Genomic DNA, 18,900 nt, shown 5'->3' with positions numbered 1-18,900 from the left:
GTTAATCAACACAACATGTTCTTGATGATTGTCGATTGATGATTGATCTAGTGGAAGGTTGGATTTGGAAGGAACGAGTGGAAAAAGAAGGGAGGGAGGGAGGCAGCCGTGCGTGAAAGGAGGGTCTAGGGAGGCGTATTTGGAAAAAGACTATTTAGGGTTTCATATTTTATTTTAACAAGGTATATATATTTATAAATTAACAGGTCTTTAACCGGTCTAACGGGTCCGAACCTCTTAAGATATTTCGTGTCTTAACTGGTCTGGACCTGTTAAAACACGAAACCTGTTAAGTCCAAACACGAAACCTGTTAAGAACAGGTCGTGTCGTGTTAACAGTTTTCGTGTCAAAATTGCCGACCTTAATTGCGGCTTTTGATGAGGCTGGTTTGGATCCGAATGTACTGGCATTTCGGTGTGTCAACGGTGATATAAACTTTAACAATAGCGGCAGTGGACGACGCAATGGTGGTGTACAACAACCATATCCACGGTTGGTGGTCGGCGGTGACAACTGTCATAGCCGGCAGCTTTGTATTAGTTTTCTACAAACGGTAGTATTTTAGTTTGTAGATCCAACTTAATGCAAATGACCGATAATTTTATTCTAATTGGTGCAAGATATTTTGTTTTATTTAATCTATTTTTGTAGTTTTATATTTGGCCTAAGAGTTTGATATAATTTACTTTTTTTTACCAATGTGAATAGTGTAAAACGCATCCTTTATTGTCGTTTCACTATTACAAATGAGCTTAGTATAAATATAAATATAAATATAAATATAAATATCTAATACTATCTTATAAAGCATTTTGTCCTTTTACAAATTCTCAATTAAGGATTTGAACTAACTAAATTACCCCTCTTATTTATTCACTAATTTAAACATCTCTACCTAATATACCTATAACACCCTTCAATCTCAACCACTCATTTTTTTCTCTTTCCTCCATGAATCATTTTTTCCTCCAATTAATTCAAAATCTTTTATCTCAAAAATCGTATATTGATAAATTATAAAAATTATATGGGTGCTTTTAAAATTTCATATTCTTTCATTAGAGATGTCATTCGATATACTTTCGACGAATTTTTAAATCTGAGGGCGGAGCCCATACGGCTAAGGCATTTGGTTATCATACTCTATGATTTGCCTATCACCTCCACCATCTCACCGCCGCAACGCGCGGGCACTAAAATGCTCGTAAATATAAATGACGGATAACTCATGGGCTCATGGCTAGCCCTACGGATCAAGTATAGAATTTATTTAAGTCCCGTGAATCAGCCCAGTCCAATATGAATTATAACTTGTCAGCCCAATTTATAACCGACACCAAAAATCCCGTAACCGTCACCAGAAAACCATAAATAATATACATAATACCACCAGTTGATTTAGCTAAGAAGGGTTCTTGTGTTGCAAAAAATTGTTTCGTTACGAAAAACTCGTGCTCTTGAACCCAACTACTAGGGCGTCTATGCGATGGCCACTACCTAGTCATACACCAACAGTTGGTTATTCCATAACCCGCAACAGGTACGGAGTTGGTTATGATTCGGTTACAGATGATTACAAGGTTATATCCCTTTCTCACTTTCTTGAGTTGAATAAACCCACTATCAGTTGTTTGTCTATCTATAGCCTTAAAAGTAATACTTGGAACGTTGACATTCCTTATGATTTTACTCTTTCGCCTCCTGCTGTTTATGTTAATGGGTTTGTTCATTCGGTTGCTAATAAGTTTGATGGTTCGAGTGTAATGGTTGCTTTTAGTTTAGAAGATGAGTCTTTTAGCGAAGTCCCATCACCCGATTTAAGTAATATTGATAGAAAGATTAGTAAATGCAAACTTGTTGTCATTAATGGAAAGCTTGCCATTTATGTGAACCATGAAAAGTTAAAAGTTTGGTTGATGAATGAGTACGGTGTTAAAAACTCTTGGTCCAAGATTCCACTTGATACATTCAATTCTGAATTTCGCATGGAGAGACCGGTGATTTTTGATGAGAATGGCAAAATTCGGGTGGCTGGAAAAGGTCAAATGGTGATATATGATTTTAAGAAAGGAAAGTTAAGTGAAAACACTTATGTTTGGAGTAGTCTTATGTTTCAGGTTTTTGATAGTTATTTTGAAAGTCTTGTCTCCGTACCAAAAAAAGTTGTAGAACAAGTTCACCCGGAAGACACAATGCAGGCTCTAAAGCTAGTGAAGCTGATTTATGGAAAACTTAGATCCAATCTTTTGTCATTTTCACAACACATCCTTACCGTTTGCCAAGATTATGAATGATAAAAAGGCATTGTTTTATGTATTCATGGCAGTTCAGCCAAATCGTATATCGAGTACAAAAAGTAATCAATCAACAGTTTGTTTTTTCAAATATATTTTATTTCGATTGCCATCTATATCTTTATCTTCTTAGCTTTTGTTTATGTATTCTCTGCTAGTGTATGTATCGATATATCCGTGTGACCATATGTATGTTTTTGTTGGGTGTTGTTGGGATCCCGAAAACATAAGGATCTCCTGTTTATATGTTTCGAGATGGCCGCCCGATTGTATAGATTTTAGGATTTAGGTTTTCATGTTTCACTTGGGATTTTTAATTGCCATATGCTGATTCTTGGGTTGCCATCGGTTTGACTTGGGCCGGGTAGGACATCTGTTGGGTATTTGTTATGAACAATGCTCGTCTTTTCTGGGTTCCGCACTTTCTGCTTTGTTGCTCTCCTGGAACTTCATTAATACACTCTGACCATATATTGGGCTTAAGATTTTGCATCCAGACAGCAAAATCTGGAACAGAATGTTGTATGATATTGATACCAGTTCTGTGTATGGCACATTGTTATCAACTTTGATGACCAGTGTGGGACATTGGTTAAGTAAGGTCCATGGATTTTTCCTGGCCTGCGAGACACGGTTAAGGTAAATTCAATCTTTATATAGACTTCTTGGAGAGTAGTTATTCAAGCAAGTGATGAGGATGGACGTAACAACACATTTAGATTTTGTGCTTTTATTGTTAGTGTACTCGACGGAGGTGGCATGCAGTTTCAACCCATTTACTTGTGAATGGGTTGATTCTGGTTATATCTTCAAACAAAAAATATTAGCTTGAAAGGAAACGGGTCAAATTGGCCAAAGAAGGAATAAGACCCAATTTGATTATCGCTCTTTCTAACTCGTATGAAACACCAGATTATCGTTCTCAGTTTAACCAAGCTAGCAAAGTGTAATGCATAAAACCTCCTAAGTCACATATTTAAAAAACAGATTATCGTTCTTTCTAACTCGTATGAAACACCAGCTGGTAAAAGAAGGAATAAGACCCGATTTGAAATCATACGCGATTCTTGTTGACTGTTTATGCTTAGTTGGAAAAGTCAATGATGCAATGTACTATTTTGAACAAATTAAGGAAACTGATGCAATGTACTATTTTAAACAAATGAAGGAAACGGATCCTGACCCTGATGTAATTGCATACAATCTCATGATTAATGGCCTTGGGACTGTTAGACGAATAGAGGATGCTTTGGGGCTTTTTGATGAGATGTGGGCTCGAGGGATTTCTCCAACTTTGCATACTTATAATGTTTTGATACTCATTCTTGGTATTGTTGAAAGAATAGAGAAAGCAGGTAGGATGTATACAGAATTACAAGTTATGGGCTTGGAGGCGAATGTGTTTAGTTAGAGGGTATCGCCTCTCTGGGAATCCCCACCATGCTTATGTTATTTATGAAAAAATGATGATCGGAGGTTGCAGCCAAAACACCAGGTGAGGGGTCGATTTCGTCACCAAAAACATGAAAAATGGCATGGTTGGGTAAATGGGTCAAGTGGATGTATATCAAAATGGGTCATTTTTATAACCATTTGAAATGGGTCATGAGGTTGGGTTGGTGGAGCTTCAAGCTCCTTTTTGTTATTGAAATTAATACCTTAAATTCGATAACAAAAACTTATCTTTTTGATAATGTTCTAGGTTGCAAATTGAACAATTTATGCAGGATGTATGCCTTCAATTTGATAACAATTTAGTGGTAATTTATAGAACCGGTCAGTTATTAAAAGTTGACCGAAGAATATTCTAAAGGCATTCAGTCTCTGAATTCTTGTACTTCGTATAATATCATGCTATTGAAATTTCTACAATAATATTTAGTATGTTATAAAGAAGTTTAGAAGTTTTGTTATCGTGATTTTGCCACCTATAGACCCAAAGGTATCAGGAAGTTATCCACTTTGTGTTTCTAAAGTAGTTTTGATGCATAACAACTGTGTTGATCGATATGTGCACGTACCTACTGGTTTCTTGGACTTGTCCATAAGATTCATTGGTCCGGGAACTTGATTTATTATTCTTTGTGGATTAGATTCTGAGTTTGAAGGAAAACAAACTGATCTACTTTAAAAACAAAACTTGAGGCAATAAAACACTCTTCCCTTGTCTCTGTAGTTTTGAAAGAAAGTCACTTCACGGATAACCGCTATTTTTAGTGCTCAATACAAAACTGTAACCGTACCTGATACTTCAGTACTTGAAAATGTTAGCAAGATTACCCCCAAAATGTTATTCCCTACTTGAATTACCAAAAGCTCAAAACAGAGAACTATACCTGTGGAACACCAAAACTTTACTTGAATGAAACTTGACTCACATCAACTTTTCTTTCTTCTAGTTGAACAAATCCTAAAAGCGTTTTCCGAAAGAAAAAAAAAAAACCGTACACGTTTTTCATATTGATGTATCTCAAAAAACCGCATCGAAAGCAACCTGGAACCGAGGTAAATTATTACTAGGTTTGGGATCTGAAGCATTGGCGAGCCCGGAGAGCAATCTAACGACATCTACAGTATCGTCAAGGTAATACTTTGCTTTGCTTGGCTTCCTTCCAACTGTACAAGCAAATATCTCTGGAGTATTTGAAACCATATTCGTAAGGCTTTCGAACATGTCTTCATCTGATCGGTCATCCCCAATGCACGTCACAAAATCTGGACGTTCTCCTTTTTCTATCATGACAGAAAGAATTTTCTCTGTAACTAAGCCTTTGCTAACACCCTGAAACAATTTGCATAATTAGGTCTTGTGCCATTTTGGAATCTATGTGATGTTGCGATCTTTCAAAGACGTATATCAGGAAAGAAGAAAAGTTGTGGAACGCTATAGGAAGACACACCAATATTCGATTAACTTCTGGTTTTGCAGCCTTATAGCTTAAGAGCAGAAATATACCTATCATATGAAGTAGGCCAAACCGACCCATTTATATATACAACCAGATCAATATGGGTTGCGTTGACCAGGTCAAATGGGTTAAGCTTAACAATTTGACTGGAAACAGAATCAAGTGGGTCAAACAAATTGTCAGCTATCCGAAATATATTCCATTGCATAAAGCCTTGTAAATATCTTATATACAAAGAATGAAGAGGTGCCTACAGGTCACCGCCAACCCAACCAGCTCATACCAGAAATTTTTCAAGCTTGACATGTTACCCAACACACCAATTTAGCCACATAGAATAAGAACTAGATCAGCTTTCAACTCCTTTGTTGATGCCTAAAAACTATATGCATTATTCTTTACAGACGGTGACTGACTCAAACTGACGCAACTCAGTGACATCAAAAACAGTTTACTTGAATCTAGCGTACTTTAGAGGTAATCAATTAACAGCTTATAAAGAAAAGAGGACGACTTAAGACAGCAAGAACGGCCAAAAGAAGTAGGTCACTTGCAAGCCCAGGAAGAATTAAAAGAAATCGATGAATGTGTCCCGACCAAGTAACGAAGAAGCGCTAGCAGATGAGATTGACCTATATAGACTAGGAAAGACAGTCTTGGGGGTCCCCAAAACAGAGTGAGAACTAGCCCTTTGAGGAGCTCTCTAAGCTGTCTAACTCTACCATATGCAGAGGAAACAGGTTCAATAGCCGGACAGAGTAAGAAAACAACTAAATAGAAATGAGTACTTGCTACGGGACTATTTCAACCATTCACTTACGAATGGGAAGATTCAGCATGTGTTTCACCTCCTACAGGTCATACGTATCGAAAGTCCAATGTATCTATAATGCATCAAACCTCTTATGCTATTTAGTTAAAGTATGAACATATTTTTTCAATAAAGCTAATTTATGTAATCACAATCAACACTAATTACCTGATTCAACCCTAACCTGCCCAACATGTGACCTTAATATTTACACACGGATGGATAAATGAATGAGCGGTGAGAGAAGACAGAAAGACAATGATGATACCTGAGGTTTAACTTCAACTATATGTCGGCCTCGTTTAACCAGTGCTGGCTCATTGGCAAGCACGTTCTCTAAATGTACCACCAACTCTTTAGCTTGACAAGAGCCAAAGTCAGGGTCAGCATCTTGATGGTGCCACACTAGACCACTATCTTTGTTCTCAATCGTCGATCCATCTGTTGCCTCTCTATAAAGTTCCATCAGAGGTTCTGCAATTTCTTTCCACTTATGATCTACACCCATCAGACCAGGTTGCCATCCCAAAGCCTTACTCCATCTGCAATGGAAAAGCAAATGACATGTTACATATTACTTTTTGGTCAGTAAATAACATTGCAAGTACACAAACAAAAAAGGTGAGAAGGAGAAGCTAGTTAGAGGTGGCATCTTCAGCCCATGTACTTATAAGTTATGAATGATTAATTTGGGTTGTGTTTAATCCCAGAAGGATCAAATTAGGCAAGAACCGCTAAAAAGATACAAGACAAATGGGTCAGCCGGCTTGGAAGCCAACCAAGTCTATTTTTTAATGCTTACAGCCTATGAATCATCCTATACAAAGATGTATCGCCGTGATCAAGTATGTAGCTTACTAGTATTGTTTTGAATGCATCAATTCCTTCTCTGTAAATAAAAAAAATTTAATGCATATAAAAAGTGCCAACAATGGACAAAAAGCTGTTTGCATGTCAACCATGCCAAGACCACCCATCGCAACCCAAACCATTATTAACTAAATATAAACTCACTGATCCCACCCATATTACCCCCTTCAGATAGTTCAAATATTTTAGGAATAATACCTTATGAAATATCCATGTTCGGCGGCCAGGCCTAGCCTCTCACATGGGGCAAGCCACTCGCTCAATGTGCTTTTTCCTCTTCCGCTGACAATAAACACAGTATTCTTGGGATCGTCAGATAAAGTATTCAAAATAGTGATGAGTTCGGGGCTGGGAGTTTTCACAATATTCGAATGTGGAACGAGTGTCCCATCATAGTCAAGAAATATGGCCCTTCTTTTTGACCGTTTATATGCCGAGACTATATAGTCAGGAGACAGTTTTCTGAAACCAGGAGATAGAGAAACAACTCTAAAACCTAAACCGAAACCAATACCCCAACAACGCTTATTATAATGATCTTTTGATGATCTCTCCAAATCTTGCATAAAACTACGAGCCCAGTAAGCCACGGTATGAGAACTTACATACTGATAGTGCTTTGCGTGTCTCAATTGCTTCTCAGGTTCTTTCATTACTATAGCAGAGTTTATAGCTACAGCCACTGATTCTATATCCCATGGGTTAACCCGTATAGCACCACTTAAAGAAGGAGAACACCCGACAAATTCAGACACAACCAGCATGCTTGTGTGAGGAGGCTCCTCGCCACCGGTCCTTTCATCAAAATATGGTGAGTGTTGTCTGCAAACAATATATTTATATGGTACCAAATTCATCCCATCCCTCACAGCATTGACTATGCAACAGTCAGCCATCGAATAATAAGCTGACTTCTCATAACGAGCAACGGGCCGGTCAATTATTACCACGGGCTGATAATCAGGTGACCCATACGCCTCATTGATCCGGTTTAGAATTAGATAAGTCTCCTTCTTTGCTTCCTGGACATCTTTTCCGGTACTCCTTGCAGGGTTCACGATTTGGATCAAAACCAATTTACCACGAAGTAGTGGATACGTTTGTAGAAGATACTCAAAGGCTAGCAATTTGAGGCTGAGCCCTTTAAAAATGTCCATGTCATCAACACCCACTATAATTTTTTTCCCTTTAAAGCGCTTGGCTATTTCTTTGACTTTTCGCAGTGTAATTGGAAGCTTCAATACAGATTCTAGCCTACCCATATGGATACCCACAGGAAGAATTTTGATATAAACTGTTCGACCAAAGTAATCAAGCCCGATATGTCCTCTTTTAGATTCATAATCCAATCCCATCATTCTGCTGCAACATGACAAGAAGTGACGTGCGTAATCAAATGTATGAAACCCGATTAGATCACAGTTGAGAAGCCCTTTCAGAATTTCATCTCTTACAGGTAAAGTTCTATATATTTCTGATGAAGGAAAGGGGCTATGGAGAAAAAAACCAAGTTTCACTAGATTACAACGGTTTCTCAAGAACGTGGGTAGGATCATAAGATGATAATCATGAACCCATATATAATCATCATCTGGGTTAGCAACTTCCATGACTTTATCTGCAAATATCTTATTTGCGGATACATAGGCTTTCCAAAGAACACGATCAAAGCGATCGGTGTGATCCGGGCACATGGGAAGCATGTAATGAAAAAGTGGCCACAGTTGATGCTTACAGAAACCACCATAATATTTTTTGTGGAGGTCTTGAGGAAGAAAGGTGGGAACACAATTATATTCTTCCAAAAGTTTCTGAGCAACTTCTTCTTGCTCAGTAGCATCTACTTCAACCTTAAGTGAACCTATATAAACAACCTCACTTTCAGCAGAAAACCCATCTTTTAATTGCCATAAGAGGGAATCCTCATCAAAACTAAAAGTCAGTTTTAGAGTATCTGGGTCCCGCTGAATATGTAAAGGTAACATATTCGCCACAATAATTTTTCTCTCTCGGCAACCAGATGAAGTTTTATCTGAATCCACATCGTTTTCATCTACCCCAGCAATAATTCCTGGCATCGTTAGCACTCGCGGAAGAGCTCTGGGAGTTTGAGGGATATCCAATAACTTATCAGGATCCAGATCCAATATATTTGCGTAAGATTTTGATGCCATATTTCATAAAACAAGTCTGTTCAGATGATCATACAGTATTGATAATGAAAGACAAGTGACTCGCAGGAAAAATCTGCTTTGCGGCCCTGCAAAACATATAAAACAGATGTGCAGGTAGTGTTAATTAGCATCCAGGAACCAGAAAACTGATCATCTAGACACAGGTGTAAGGAAACAACAAAGTTTCGGGGTGTAAGACAATATGGCTGTGATGGTAGTGAAGCATGTATCCATAGTAGACTTGGCAATATGAGCTAGCTTGAGAGGAAAAATTCCTCTACGGGACTAAGGGGTTCCTCGGCATTTACCTCACTTCAGGGGGTCATGTAATGGGTCAATGTATTCAGGTTGACACAGATCACTATCAATACAAGCCAAGGGTGTTGGGTTGACCTGCCAAACACTATTTAGTCCATTTTTAGATTGTTTGCAGATACATATTCGATTAGAATCTATATTGTACAAATAATTTTAAAAATAAGTTGGACTAGCTGCTCCTCCGACATATATGAATAGAAAGATCATTGAGGATGTGCGTATTGTTTAATAACTTTTATCATGTGTAACCTGCTTGATCCATTCTCCACCAAACTAACGTTATTGAATTTATCCAATTGAGATAAAATATAACCCAAAACATCCCACTGAGCCAATTCGATCGAGATTGCCACCTATAGTGCATAGAGGCTGGGAACACTTATAGCAGTGATAATGGTCAATATTGGAAAGATGTGATAACATGGAATTAGAACAAATAATTATGTTATTGGATGATACACATTGCAGCAATATTAAAGATTGCAATTTTATTGTTGGAATACATGGTAACAACTCATATATTTTGAAGGATGGAAGAGATAGATTTGCTAAATTAGAACATTATGTCTATACCTTATCATCATCCCCAAAAGTGGGAAAATGGGCAGCTTTGGTAAAAACTCAAATTGAGTTTGGGTTAAAACAAGTCATGCTTAGTATGCGATAAAATGGGTCATCTCAGATTAAGTTGAACTAAAAACAGTTTCTTGGTTTATTTTAAATTCTTCAAAAATAACCAATGTTTTAGTTATAATTATAGAAACATTTTTTATACAATGCCAAACCAGGAAACATTCAATTTTGTATTTGGCATATATAAAATGTGTCTGTCCTATGGCTATATCTATAATTCTATATATATAGTAACTATCTTTTAGTTGCAAGCACATTACTGACTATTATGATATGCATTAGCATGGTAGCAAATGAACAAGCAATTTCTAGGCATAGACCGGAGAGATGACATAATTCGCCGAGAGTAACTAATTTCATTTTAAAGAGTCGCTTTTGGTCTCTATAAGTTGAAAATCAAAAGTCAAAACTCATATTATCCCCTCCTTTAGAAGAATGATGTCAATAATTACTTCAAGATGGAAGGATGACTACAGTGCACCAAGATTCCTTAACTTTGTAACTGTTGAGAAGGAAAGTGATGAAGTCTAGAGTTGTTACACGTCCATTAACGTCGACAAATAGTTTAAATCCATAGCCAAAACCCTTACTTCAGGTCATAAGTAAATTACCTTATATATTGCTTCATGTCTTCTAAAAAGTGGACGAACTAGAGGCCTAGGGCCATGAAAGTTTAAATCGAACACTTTAGAACCAAAATATGTAAATATTCATTTTTGTTTGAACTCTTTGGTATGTTGTTCCACGCTGATAAGACAGCCAAATATGTCACTAGAACTAACGTTCATATAGGTTCTAGACTAATTTACTTTGTTATCATCAATCCACCACCTCAAAGAAAATAAATATCAACATTCGTCTCACATCCAATTAAATATAAGCAAATAATTTGAGACTCATGAGGCTAGCTACCAGAAATTAAAATCTGAATTCTAATAACAATCTTAAGCATAGCAAAAGAAAAATCCACTGATTGATCATAAAATCAAATGTTAGGACCCACATGATACGTACAACCACTCGGTTGTCATCGGAAAACCGATGCGATGGTGACCGGCGTACCACCGCCAGCGTACACATTGTTCGCATCGGTTTGTGTGTGAGTGAGAAAGTATGCGTACGTGTGTCAGTAAGAGAGAGAGCAATAAAAAAATTCTATATAACTATATAAACATAGCTTCGCTTGAAATTAGAAACTAGACATATTTTGATAAAATAATACGATATATATATAATATTATTTTATTATAAATATAGAAACATAACGAGTATATATAGCTGTATAGAAGCATCGAATTGATCATTTCCATATATATATATATACTTACAGTCAATGTATATATGTATGTACAACCGTTCGTTTTTAAAAGTGAAGGCCGGTGCGGAGGTGAACGATGTACTGTCGGAAGACGAACGGCGGTGCGAGATATTTATCGTCCGGTGCTGTGTGAGAGAAAAAGAGAGAGGTTATATATATAGTGAGAGATTGTCTGTATGGAGAGAGAGAGATGGAAAGAGAGGATAAAGTTGACATTACCTTTTCTATAACCTTTATACAGGGTATTAAAATTAAGATTAAGCATTTTTTTTCATTCTCATATTACCCATCACATTTACTTTATATTTTACCTATATCTTTGATTCTAATTTAATTAACATTGATCTTTTTATATAGTTTTAAAACAATGGACAGAATCTCATAATTTATATTTTTGACACGTTATGTAACCAATGTGTTCATCCACAAAATTAATTATAAAATTTCGCTGCAACGCGCGGGTACTATGCTCGTATCTATAGTTAAAAGAGCTTTCAACCATGGTTTATTGATCCAGTTTGACATTTTACTAATATATCCATTGATTCATTCAATTTTTATTTTATTTTTTTTTTAATAACATTGCTTTGCGATTCTTCGTAATTTCGTATGGTTGTAAATTAATTAAGGGAAATACTGAAACGGATCTTCTTTTTTTTTTTCAAGTCACTATAATCTAAATCTAAATTTTTAAACTATCTTATAAAACAAGTACTCCCTCAAATTTCTCAAAAAACAATTTTATAAATCCAAACTATTCATATCCTTTATTCATTCATTTAAATATCTCTACCTAATATACCTAGAAATAACTTAAATGAAATTATTTACAATGTGCATACTTCAACTGTGAAAATAACCACATAACCACTTTTATGTCAACTACTTTTAGATTAATAGCCACAACGCAACCACCGCTGCTACCACCGCCACCGTCGCGCCGCACAGGCATTTGTTTAGTATTAAATAAAAAATGCCAGAAGAAAAATTAGTCAGTTTCTAATTTGAACACGTTTTCAAAATTTTTATTTATTTTTTAACGATGGAAAACTCTCTAAAGAATTATAAATGGAAAACTAAATTTCATATTTTGCAATTAAACGCGTTTTTAATATTCTTTAAAGTTCAAATATTCAAAGGTTCTATTTTTTTAAATTTTTTATTTTTTAATTCACAATGTTTAGTGTGAAATTAAGTTTTGGATAAGACTTTCTCATCCCAGTCACAAAATTAAACCAAATCCTAATAAAGTTGTATATCTTTTATTCAGTTTAACGAAATGATACTTTTTTTTATGAAATATTTTGTGCCAAAATCCAATTATCAATATATTTACCAAAAAAACCATTTATTCATATATTTAGATCATGTTTGTTTTACATGTTTTCATGGAACTTGACGGAATTCAATATCATTTTAATGATTATTTGGCTGAAGTGTTTGTGAGTTCCGGCATAATATCTTGGTCCACTATGTTGTTAGATTTTATATTATTAATAAAACCGAAAAGTGTACATTAATTGTTTTTAAATTGGGTGAAAGTGTAAATTGGTAATGAAAAACCAAAAATTGTAAATAATTATTTTTAAGTGTAAATTGGTGATGAAAAAATCAAAAAGGGTAACTTAACTATTTTTAAATTGGGTTAAAGTGTAAATTGTTGATGAAAAACCAAAAATTGTAAATTAATTATTTTTAATTGAATTTAAGTGTAAATTGGTGATGAAAAACTAAAAAGTATAAATTAATATTTTTTAATTGGGGTTAAAGTGTAAATTGATGATGAAAACAAAAAAATGTAAATTAATTTAGACATGTGCCGATTTAATCAATTTTGAGAATTTGAGGGTTGTAATTGATTAATTGAAGTTATGTCAACTGGCTTTTAATATATATTAAGATTAAGATTATGATTAAGATTAAGATTAAAATAGTTTTCATTTGTTAAGGACAATTCATTTTCATTTACGAATGATTGTCTTTTGTTACCATCTAACCTTTCTTATTAATTTACTAATAGTTGTTTGTTATTGTAATTAAATATTAGTTAACATCTTTATTATCTTGTAAGATATAAATGTAGATAAATAAAAAAATTGAAAATGTATTTTGTATGTATATATATATATATATTGAACTGGTTGGAAAAAATGAATGTATCAGGACAATATTGAACTGGTTGGAAAAAATGAATGTATTAGGATAAAAGTAAACACTAACTTTAGATCTTAAATGAATTAAATAGTATGAAGATAATAATAAAGATAATAAAATAAAATTCAAAAGTCTAACAAAAAATAAATAATAAAAAAAAGATAAACATATCCTTGGGAGCAATATTTCATAGGTTATTATGTGCATATAAAGTTATATATTTGATATCAATCCATAAATATAGGAGGTGGTTATTTTCAATGTGAGAAAACATTTATACATATAATAATGTATTTTTTTTTTTAACGGCATATATAATAATATATTAAACATAATCCTAACGGTTTTGTTTATCATCTCATATAAGAAAAAAAAAATGAAAATTCCACAGTTTCTATTCAATGGCATCAAAGTAAATTCACCTCAAAATTAAGGCGTGTATATTTTTTATTTTTTTAATCTAATATCCACCCTATGGCTCATAGCCTCATACAATTTTCCACATCCACCCACTTTATTTTGTTCGGATATTAATTACTCAAACTAAATCCACGTGTCCCACCACTAACTATGCCAACATGGACCTCACACACAACATCCACTAAAATTTTGACAGGTCACAAGATACCTTTCTTAAGTCAACTTTTCCACTTTATTTTTGTCAGTTTTAAATAAGTGGGGTTTTTGATTAAGGTTAAGGGTATGCCATATCAGAATATAGCACGTGACAGACATGTGAGTAACAACTGGAAGTAGGACCCATGATGGAGTCTTATCAAGAAGTGAAGAGGTGAGGGTACAATAGTAGGAGTAATGTATTTTGGAAAAGGAGGGCCCGACGTTATCCAAAGAGCCGCATTTATCGGTAGTCGGTTCTGGAAAGAAGTGGCGTGTGTGAAATGAATAAGATACGGGCTTCATACATATCCATTTCTAATTTTCAAAAAAAAAAACATATCCATTTCTCTACTGTGGTGCCCACACAACAAAATGGATTATTGATATTTTAATGCTCTTTAATGATAGTTTACTTTTGATTATTAAGTGAATAATGAACCCATCCAAATTGTTTTATGATAGCTCAATTGACGGATAAAAATAGCTCAACTGCCAGATGTATTCCGGGTTTTTCTCATAAATCTTAGATTCGACTCTTAAGAGTGACAAGTTTGTGGGTTTTTTCTCCTAAATCACATGTAACGGCTTATGGTCTACAACTTGTAGTCTATAGTACGTGCAGAGCTTCACAATTATACGGTAAAGTATTTCTGATGTCGAATACCGACTAATTGTTTAAAAATAAAGTAGAATGATAATCGTGTCATGTCATAAGACAATGCAACAATGAGAGTGATAATTTACAATGAAAATGGTCGTTATGCATTAAATCGAAGATAATTAGATTTTAAAGCGTTTATAACTGACTAAATGTTTGTTTTAACTAGAAAAAAATTTATAAGTTTATAATTATATTGTTTCAATTTTCCGCAAGAAAAGTTAATCAATAATGAATCTTAGAAATTATCAATAATGAATAACTTATTAATTGGCTAAAATATAATTGTATATTTTATAAATAAAAATAATGACTTCATTGAATATAATCTAAAATTGATCGGAATATTGTTTAGTAGTTGATCAATTGAGATCAGTTTTAGGGATACAGATCCTATTTGAATTTGAATAAACAACATAGCTTAACTTTATATCATAGAGCTATTTATAAAACATTTGTCATAATAATAGCTATAAAGTTTAAACAATAGAAGTATTAAGGGTGTGTTTGATAATGGGTCATGGAAATTTAATGAGAGCTAAAAGTTATGAATTTATTTCAGAAAATGCTTATTCAAAGAGTTTTCAGGTAGCTAGCCAAGGCTTCTATATGATTGTTATAATTAATCAATCGTACAACATAAAATTAAAATTAATTAATATTGGAAATAAAAAAACAAGTTCGTGAAGTTGGAAATACAATTCGATTAACAAAAACATGTTTGGCGCATAGCATTTGGATATAATCAAACAAAGCTTCAACTAACTAATTACAATACGGTGTTTGTGTGTGTGAATGTGTGATAATGATTTAACAACACATCTCTAATGATATAATAATCATAATAATGTTCTTGTGTAAATCATACAAAAGTTTACATGCAACTTACGAACACCGCGTTAATCACAGTTATGATGCAATACAACAAAACAAATATTTACAGCCGTTAGCCATAATACCGTCCCATTATTGTGTTGGTTTGACAAAAATTGAGGTGGTCATTGGATTGTGTCATTGTCAAGTAAAGTGTGAGATGCTGAGTAATATCGAAAAATTATATATTTCTCTTTTTTTCTCTCTCTCTCTATATATATATGAAGGTGTATAGACCAATATGATGGATCAACCCATAGGATGGACCAACCCAAAGGATGAATTAGCATGATGAACCAACAAACGAATGAATCAACGAACAAACCAAAGTAACTCATCAGAATGTATAGTGGAGACCAACTCACAAAAGGGCTTGTTGTTGTCCAACGAATACAAATGTGATAAGGTAAGTGTCAGCCTATTACCCGGGTGATGAACCACCCTCAAGTCGAAGCACTCTATTATTCAACATGGGTACTATAAATAGGGGGCTTCGGATCCTCATTTATTACATTCACAACTCTCTCTCTCTCTCTCTCTCTCTCTCTCTCTCTCGATCTCTCTCGATTATCAATTACCTTACGAAAAACCCATACTTATTCTCACGCTCGAGTTTGGTCAAAAGAGGAACCTTCCTCCTCTTTTGACGAGGCTAACGGTGTGCTTTCTTTGTCACAGGTAGCACGTTGGACCAAGTTCAGACGGACCGACTGCCTCATCAAGAGAAGGAGTACAATTTTCCTTCGTCAAGTGGCGCCATCCGTGGGAAATCAGAATAATGTCCATTCAACATCTTAAAATACGTCTAGCAGGAATAACTAATTTTTCGAACATCTCATGTTTTTTAATCTCAAAAAATTATTCCGTATATGAATCTACACAACTGAGCCAATACATATCTCTCGACTATAAAAATATTCGTGAAACGGATTTATAAATGAAATGGAGCAGTAGCAACGAGTCTAATCAAAACCAATTTGGATGTTTTCAAGAATTTAGATATTTTCATATTATCATATATATATATACTACGTTACTTAAATCGTTAAAAATGAAACACATACCTTATACCTATTATTATTGAAAAAAATATTATAAATGTTTTTTAGATCCTTTAAACAATTGAACCTATCTTTTTAGATGTAGTACGGAAATTTGGTGCAAATTTATCTCAGGGTGTATATGTCATGAGTTCAACCATCATAAAAAACCCATCAATTATCATGTATGATAAAATCAATTTAGATCCATGTACCAAAATTCCATGATAAGAGTACTTGTAGTATAGGAAGGCTGTGTGGATGGTGTCGAAGGCAACAACACTGGCGTCATGTGAACGTGTGTTAAATGGTTGGCGAAAAAGCAGATAGTTGTCCCGATATCAATGTTTCGATGTCAAGATATAGCTAGGTCGTTTGGTTTAAATCATGGCCGGGCAACGATTAAACAAAAATAAATAAATAAAAAATGAATAGAACATCAGCTGACAAATTTGTTAGATATATATCTAATCAAATTTAAGAAGTAAAAATATCATATGCTGGACAATTACATCTTCACTCTGGAAATATATGCTCTTAAATTTGGGACAATTAAGTAGTAGGCCTTTCAACATCATCAAAGGCCCCTTTTATAGATTGCATAATTCAGATTTCAGAATCATATTTTCCTAAGCCGACACTTTTGACTTTAAACATTACATTATGCAATGTTTATGGGATAATGTTTGCCAATGCAGAAAGATTTGGGTATATCTCAAATCAGATCATATCTATGTGGCATTGTTGCCTATTATTTATATTGTTTATTGACTCAAAGATAATCTTTTGGTTATCTATCACAATACTCGGACAAATGGTAGTGGTGGTGCCGGCGCTAAACAATATCTATACTACTATATAAAAATTAAAAGCCTATGTTGAAAGTTTATTAAAAAATAGAATATGCAAATTGACCAAAACACCCTTAATGAATTAAATCACCACCATAATATAAAATTACAGTATTACACTATAAGTCCATTATATTATAAAATATCTTTACTAACCCATTTCAAATCAAATATCTTTACCTACACCAATTGATGTCGCCACTACACCATCCGTCGCCGCTATCACACCACCTTCATCGCTGGCTCGTCGCTGCATTGCCCGAGTATAATGCTTGTAAGTATAAGAAACATATGACATTAAATATGGGTTTTTCAAAATCAAGATTTTGACGTTATAAAAACTCAATAAGCTCATATAATTTATTTATTTTTTCTGTAATAACTAACTTATAATGCTTTATATATTTTTTAAGTTAGTTTATCAATCGTATTTAAATTGCGCTTATTATTAAGCATTAGAAGTCGACAAGTTGTTAGTATGCCACATTCACACACAACATTATATGATCATGTTGCTTCTGTTATAAATTGAAGTGATGCTAATTCCTGGTGCAACCCATGTCCCATGCTATCATGATGACCAGTTTGGACTTAGGGTTTCTTTAAGGGCTTAGTTTATTAGCATAATTATTGAACTCTTAATAATAAAAATATGTAGATACTGATACAAAAAACCAATATGGGTATGCAAAAATGACAGTTATTCAAAAGTCCAAACACTAAGTCGAGTGACAAAATATTGAGGTCTTAGATCTTTTAGGGTTTAAAGCGATTGTCTAGTTTCATAATACTATTGAACCACCTATGATGATGACAAGACTTGTTGCAACCTTATATACCATAATTTATGATAGGTACAATTTATGATAAATATATCATAAAATGTTGAGTTAAGTACTTTTTTCGTCCCTGTGGTTTGTCGTTTTATCACTTTTCGTCATCGCCGTTAACTTTTGGCTAAAATCATCCTCGTGGTTTGCATTTCGTCCTTGATCCGTTAACCCAGGGGCATTTATGTCTTTTCATCCATCTTAAGTGCAAAATTCGTCCTTATGGTTTATCGTTTTTGCATTTTTCATCCTTATCTTTAACAAACCTCCAAACAAAAATTTAATCAAAAACCAAAACAAAATCAAATCAAAAACCTATATATACATACATATGAAGATGTAATTTAACACCAGCGGTACGACTAATTTAATTTAATTTATAAAAATGTTATAAAATTTACTATAATTTAACTCAATTGTCAAAATATAATTACTATTCACTCAAAAAATACAAAAATACCAAATAGGTACTTTATTATAAAGTATAAGTTTTAAAGTTCAAAAATTAAAAAAATATAATATTAAAATATTACACAAAAATTTTTAAA

At 34.0% G+C, this 18,900-nt stretch overlaps 2 protein-coding genes and 1 long non-coding RNA gene across 3 annotated transcripts; 2 read left to right on the top strand and 1 right to left on the bottom strand.

The window, feature by feature from the left end:
• Nucleotides 1–1,482: 1,482 nt before the first annotated feature.
• Nucleotides 1,483–2,409, top strand: LOC122597432 (F-box/kelch-repeat protein At3g06240-like). Its single transcript, XM_043770026.1, has one exon. The coding sequence runs from the start codon at nt 1,483–1,485 to the stop codon at nt 2,293–2,295; it is 813 nt and encodes a 270-aa protein (XP_043625961.1). The 3' UTR covers nt 2,296–2,409.
• A 2,219-nt stretch (nt 2,410–4,628) lies between these two features.
• On the bottom strand, nt 4,629–11,478 carry LOC122595379 (probable alpha,alpha-trehalose-phosphate synthase [UDP-forming] 10). The gene is made up of 4 exons (XM_043767730.1): nt 11,339–11,478; nt 7,084–9,145; nt 6,284–6,557; nt 4,629–5,077 (listed from the first exon to the last, which is right to left on the bottom strand). The coding sequence occupies exons 2-4, from the start codon at nt 9,057–9,059 to the stop codon at nt 4,766–4,768; spliced, it is 2,562 nt and encodes an 853-aa protein (XP_043623665.1). The 5' UTR covers nt 9,060–9,145; nt 11,339–11,478; the 3' UTR covers nt 4,629–4,765.
• Nucleotides 11,479–15,883: 4,405 nt separating this feature from the next.
• Nucleotides 15,884–16,509, top strand: LOC122598499. Its single transcript, XR_006323637.1, has 2 exons — nt 15,884–16,037; nt 16,310–16,509. It is a non-coding gene; the product is annotated as an uncharacterized LOC122598499 (long non-coding RNA).
• Nucleotides 16,510–18,900: the final 2,391 nt, after the last annotated feature.

The sequence above is a fragment of the Erigeron canadensis genome, chromosome 4 (genome assembly GCF_010389155.1).
Source record: "Erigeron canadensis isolate Cc75 chromosome 4, C_canadensis_v1, whole genome shotgun sequence".
NCBI classification, from domain to species: domain Eukaryota; kingdom Viridiplantae; phylum Streptophyta; class Magnoliopsida; order Asterales; family Asteraceae; genus Erigeron; species Erigeron canadensis.
Note: the sequence above shows the minus strand (reverse complement) of the source record. Positions and strands in the feature narration are given on the sequence as shown.

Bases quoted from the DNA above. Each gene is read 5' to 3' on its own strand.
- LOC122597432 (XM_043770026.1), top strand. From the start codon at position 1,483: ATGCGATGGCCACTACCTAGTCATACACCAACAGTTGGTTATTCCATA.
- LOC122595379 (XM_043767730.1), bottom strand. From the start codon at position 9,059: ATGGCATCAAAATCTTACGCAAATATATTGGATCTGGATCCTGATAAG. The intron at 6,558-7,083 runs GTATTATTCCTA...TTTCCATTGCAG, and splicing joins GAACATGGATATTTCATAAG to ATGGAGTAAGGCTTTGGGAT. The intron at 5,078-6,283 runs GTATCATCATTG...AAATTGTTTCAG, and splicing joins TAGTTGAAGTTAAACCTCAG to GGTGTTAGCAAAGGCTTAGT.